This window comes from Coffea arabica, chromosome 3c (genome assembly GCF_036785885.1).
Source record: "Coffea arabica cultivar ET-39 chromosome 3c, Coffea Arabica ET-39 HiFi, whole genome shotgun sequence".
NCBI classification, from domain to species: domain Eukaryota; kingdom Viridiplantae; phylum Streptophyta; class Magnoliopsida; order Gentianales; family Rubiaceae; genus Coffea; species Coffea arabica.
In genome coordinates this window covers 11,271,762-11,276,723 of record NC_092314.1, presented here as the reverse complement: position 1 = coordinate 11,276,723, position 4,962 = coordinate 11,271,762, and the positions used below count along the sequence as shown (strand labels likewise).

The window sequence follows — 4,962 nt, the reverse complement described above, 5'->3', positions numbered from 1 at the left end:
CGCCCTACTCCCTCCATCGGGGCACCTTTTCTTTCCCTCTTTTCTTTTTTGGCTCGAATCCATTTTGAATATGTGGGAAAACATCTGTGAGTATACCATTAGGATGAATCAGAACCTCCAGATTAAAGCATCGAACTACAGGAAATAAATCAACGAGAAAAGTAGGGAATGAGGAGAACTAGAGAAGAGATTTAATTATATTAGTCTCCCATCGTGAGCACTCACCTCCCTTGTCATCCCTAGATAAGACTTGGTTTTCGAGAAGGACAGTTTGACAAGAAATTGAACCCAATAAAACTCGAGTTCAAGTCTAATTAATCAAGCTCATATATAAATAGATATTAGTTATAATTTTTTAAGGTGGTTTAAAATAGATGATCAATGCTACTGTTAAAAAGTATATCTACAAATCATGAAGTTTGGGAGCATATTCTTAATCAAACTACTTGATACTTTAATCAAACTGCTTGAACTCAGCCAATATCGATTCAATTAGTTACTGATAAACTGGCTTATAAGATTTGTTTGTGGTTCTATCTAAGAGATAAATACAACACTATAAAAATCTTATCAATTTATTAGCTTTGTACAATATTATTAAATTTAACCACGAGAATATGAAAATATTCCTACGACATATATCAATTGGTTTAAAAATTCTTCAGGTCCCAAAAACCTGAGTATAGTTGCTCACATATGAAAAATGGTGCAAGTTAGAATTACAAGGCCAGAAATCGATTACACATTGTGAATGAAATCTTCTCCCATCTAAAACATTGCCCCTTAAATGCTAAAGCTTGAATTAAAGAACAAGAAAAGTGACGGTCCACTAGCCAATTTTGACCAGGACAGTATCCGGTCTTCATCAATCTATCGAATTCTCCACATGGACCCCTTGAATGTGGAAGAAAGACTAATGTTTAGAGTTGAATTGATTTCCAGTAGCCCTAGTAACAGTATATGCTTGTGTTAGTCTATTAGCGTGCATTTCGGTTCTGACTCTTGAGACTACTACCACTAATTCTCAGTCAACTCGTGGTTTTTTTTTTTTGGGGAAAAATCAGGAGCGATGCCGGCCCCAAATTCTTTAGGAGACTTTCCCACTTCTTTCCCTGATTTACTTACTTCAACCTCTGCACATAAATATAGGGATCACTCTCTCATTTGCACTAACAAGTGTCTTGCACAAGTTCTGTTTCAAATTGCATGGCTACGGCCATTAATTCAAGGCTTGTAGCCCTTGTGTTTTTGCTAGGAATATTTACTTTGGGAAGTGGAAACCCACGCGATGTTGATTGCTTGAGATCTATCAAGGAGTCCTTGGATGATCCATTTCACCGTTTATCAAGCTGGAATTATGACAACAGCACGGAAGGCTTTATATGTTCCTTCGTGGGTGTTGAATGCTGGCATCCTTACGAGAATAAGGTTCAAACTATTAACCTACGCGGAATGGGACTAAAAGGTGAGTTTCCTAGAGGCCTAGCCAATTGCTCAGCTTTAACGGCTATAGACCTTTCAACAAATAGTCTCTATGGAACCATTCCTTCTGATTTATCACGTATTGTCCGATTTGCTACAAGTCTTAACCTTTCTTTCAACAATTTTTCGGGTGAAATTCCTGTAACTCTTGCAAATTGTTCATTTCTAAATGCCCTACAGCTCAGCAACAACCAATTAACAGGTCAAATTCCTCCAGAAATTGGCCTATTAGATCGCTTGAAGATTTTTAATGTTGCCAACAACCTTTTATCTGGCCCAGTCCCTAATTTTATTCGCGCAACTATACCTTCTGAAAGCTATGCAAATAATTTGGGGCTTTGTGGTGGTCCTTTAGAGCCTTGTAAGTCTAATTCAGAAACAAAGAAACAGGACAAAATCCTCTTCACAAGTGGTTTTGTGGTTGGATGGGTACTTTCTACCATCTTGGCTCTAGTTCTTAACTTGTTTATTGTGCCTATTCTGAGTGCAAGAAAACTAAAGAGCAAGAATGAGAAAAAACAAAAGACTACAGCTTCTGAAGGGCCACGACTTTTAACTTCGAATGGGAGAATCCAAGACTCTAAGGTAACTTCATTCCCTATAACCAAATTGAGTACATAAGCTTGTGTAAAGATCCGTACTATTTCCAATTCTATCGCACTCCTTGTTCCAAGAAATAAAATATTCTTTGATCAAGAAAGAAGATTCCTTTTTTTTTTTTTGTGGGTAAAACGTAAAAGGTTTGATCATTTAATTCATTCAAGTTTTAGTATAAACTTGCTAGCACACAGTTTTGTTTTACTATAGACAGACAATGAACTTTAAGTTACACCGGTGTATATATGGATTAAATTGAACATCATATGTCTAGTTTTGTTTTCTTTTTTTGGTTATGATTAAGCAGCTAACTGTTTTCTTTCTTTTACCACTTCATGAGTGCTCTCCATTTTTCAGATCATATTTACAACCAAAATTTTTTCGGCATAAGTGAAGCTCCTTAAGGAGTATATATTTTGCAGTAATAGTGTGTGCTCTAATGATAGATTATGGCACTGGAAAAACATGTAACAAGAATGAGTTTCGAAGAACTCAGCAAGGCAACTGATGATTTCCACTGTATGAATACAATTGGAAAGGGGAAACTGGGGACAATGTACAAGGCAATACTCCAAAATGGTTGGTTTCTTGCCGTCAAGAAACTCCATAACTCATATGATTTCGATCAAGAATTTATGTCTGAGATCATGACTGTTGGAAGGATGAGACATTGCAATTTCGTACCACTCATAGGCTTCTGCTATGAAATTAACAGCAGACTTTTAGTCTATAAATACATGTCGAATGGAAACCTCCATGATCTCCTCTTTTCTGCTCAAAACGGCAAGGTCAAGTGCATAGAATGGCCTATAAGGGTGAAAATAGCAGTTGGGATTGCAAGAGGACTTGCATGGCTTCATCAGGTTGGAGTAGTCCATAGCAGCATTTGTTCAAGATGCATATTGCTTGATCATAGTTGTGAACCCAAGATATCCAACTTTGGAAGTGCAAAACTTTTGAAATCGAACTTTAGTTCTTCGAGTTGGAGAACAGTGGTAGATAATGAAGTATGGGAGTCGGGTTCGTTTAAGAAGGATGTCTATGAGTTTGGAGTTGTGCTTCTTGAGTTAATTGCTGAAAAGGAATTTAGCCAAATGAATGGTTGTCTGAAGAGTTTTGAAGGTCTTGATATGGTCGAATGGACATTTCAGAACTCCAAACCATATGATTCGGATGAGATTATGCAAGCATATAAAGACGAGATCCTTGAGTTTGTTAGAATTGCAGTTGACTGCATTCAATCTGATCCGGCAAGAAGGCCATCCATGCTAGAAGTTTATAAAACATTAAGCAAAATCACTGGGAGATCTGTACTTGCAAATGATTAATTTGGCTCTCTATGGGTGGATGATTTTTTTTGTTTTGAACTTCAAAATTCATAGTATTGTAAGATCCACCAAATAAACTCCAATGTACTTGTGATTGCTAGGGAAACTAATACCCAGACACAGTGTATCACTCTAATCCTAAGATAAAAGCGAACAACATGGAGTGTGTTTAAACAGAAGTTTATTTGAAATAATATTTTGAAAAAATATTGTAGCATTTTTTGTCGTACAATATATATAAGATTATAAGATAATTAAAAGAATAAAAAAAATTGATTGAAAAATGTGTTTACTATAATGCAATCAAATAATTTTTTTTGCAAATAAAATAATATCTATGGTTGCTGAAGTACTCGAACACAAAATATTTCAATTTGCTTTCAAGTAAAAAGCGTAATGTAAGCAATAAGGTCAACAGAGTCAATACGCGAATTGGAAATTAAAAGGAAGAAAAAATTTACATCTTTAGGTCGCTTTCTTGACTGGCTTTCATCCTTTTTAGCCTATCACAGAGAGTTAACCAGACTAATGGACTAAAAAGAAACGTTGCATGAATCAAGAAGAAAAAAAAAATTAGCGTACAGAAACTGCAAGTTGGAAGAAAGCTCCATTTGCCATTGTCTGCGGGCAAGATGCGTGTTACCAGGTTCATAGTTTCATCCAAAGACCATAACATCATGTTGACTTTGCGGTCACTGGTGCAACGATGGCCCGTTCCCGGCCGCCTCGGGTAAGATGCGTGTCTACCAGGTTCATAGTTTCATCCAAAGGCCATAACATCTTGTTGACTTTGTGGTCACTGGTCCTGCGCATTAATCTACTACAGTACAAGACTTCAATGTTTTGAAAGGCGTTAATTGAGACCCTTATCTGGTGTCTGGGGTGGGGCGTTGTAAAATGCTCCGGTCAACGACGGAGCCCTGATTTTTTTTTAAGGCAGGTCAAAATTTTTTCTAATAGAATTATCTTAATATGCTTTATTCAAAATAATGTATACATATATATATATATATATATATAAATTTTTATAATAAAAATTAAAATTACAAAATATTAGAAAAATTACTGTACATATATTTACATATTATGAATTAAAATTTTCAAAACTTAAAAAAATCATGATGCCCATCAGTCCCTGGCTCCGTCATTGAGGCAGTGGATGTGAGCAAGTCTTAGGCGTGCGCCTCAATCTCAAAGGTGCGTTTTTTATGCCCCAGAGTATGAGGCGGTTGAGCCAGTGAATCTTGAGTATCTTTGTTTATATGCTGCAATCATGAGCTGGGGTTTAATTTTCAAAGAGTTTAATTTAAAGGAAAAGGGTGCTGTATTCATAATCACTGAAAAAAATGGACTCTACAGTTGATTTATCATGAATAAAAAAAAAGCCAATAAGCGATAGTGGAAGCTAGTTGACCGCCATCTGCAATTGCAAGTTCGAAGTTGCAGCCACGTGGATAAGGGGTCGGGAAAGATGACAAGTCTTGAGGTTTGCACTTTGACCCACTAGATTTTTGGTCATTATTATTTTGGTCCTTATGTTTTGGCTCACATTTAA

At 36.2% G+C, this 4,962-nt stretch overlaps 1 protein-coding gene across 1 annotated transcript; it reads left to right on the top strand.

The window, feature by feature from the left end:
* The first annotated feature begins 1,095 nt into the window (after nt 1–1,095).
* On the top strand, nt 1,096–3,624 carry LOC113734933 (probably inactive leucine-rich repeat receptor-like protein kinase At5g48380). The gene is made up of 2 exons (XM_027261711.2): nt 1,096–2,067; nt 2,526–3,624. Exons 1-2 carry the CDS (start codon nt 1,207–1,209, stop codon nt 3,405–3,407), a joined length of 1,743 nt encoding a protein of 580 aa, XP_027117512.2. The 5' UTR covers nt 1,096–1,206; the 3' UTR covers nt 3,408–3,624.
* The last annotated feature ends 1,338 nt before the right edge of the window (nt 3,625–4,962 follow it).

Bases quoted from the DNA above. Each gene is read 5' to 3' on its own strand.
- LOC113734933 (XM_027261711.2), top strand. From the start codon at position 1,207: ATGGCTACGGCCATTAATTCAAGGCTTGTAGCCCTTGTGTTTTTGCTA. The intron at 2,068-2,525 runs GTAACTTCATTC...CTCTAATGATAG, and splicing joins GGAGAATCCAAGACTCTAAG to ATTATGGCACTGGAAAAACA.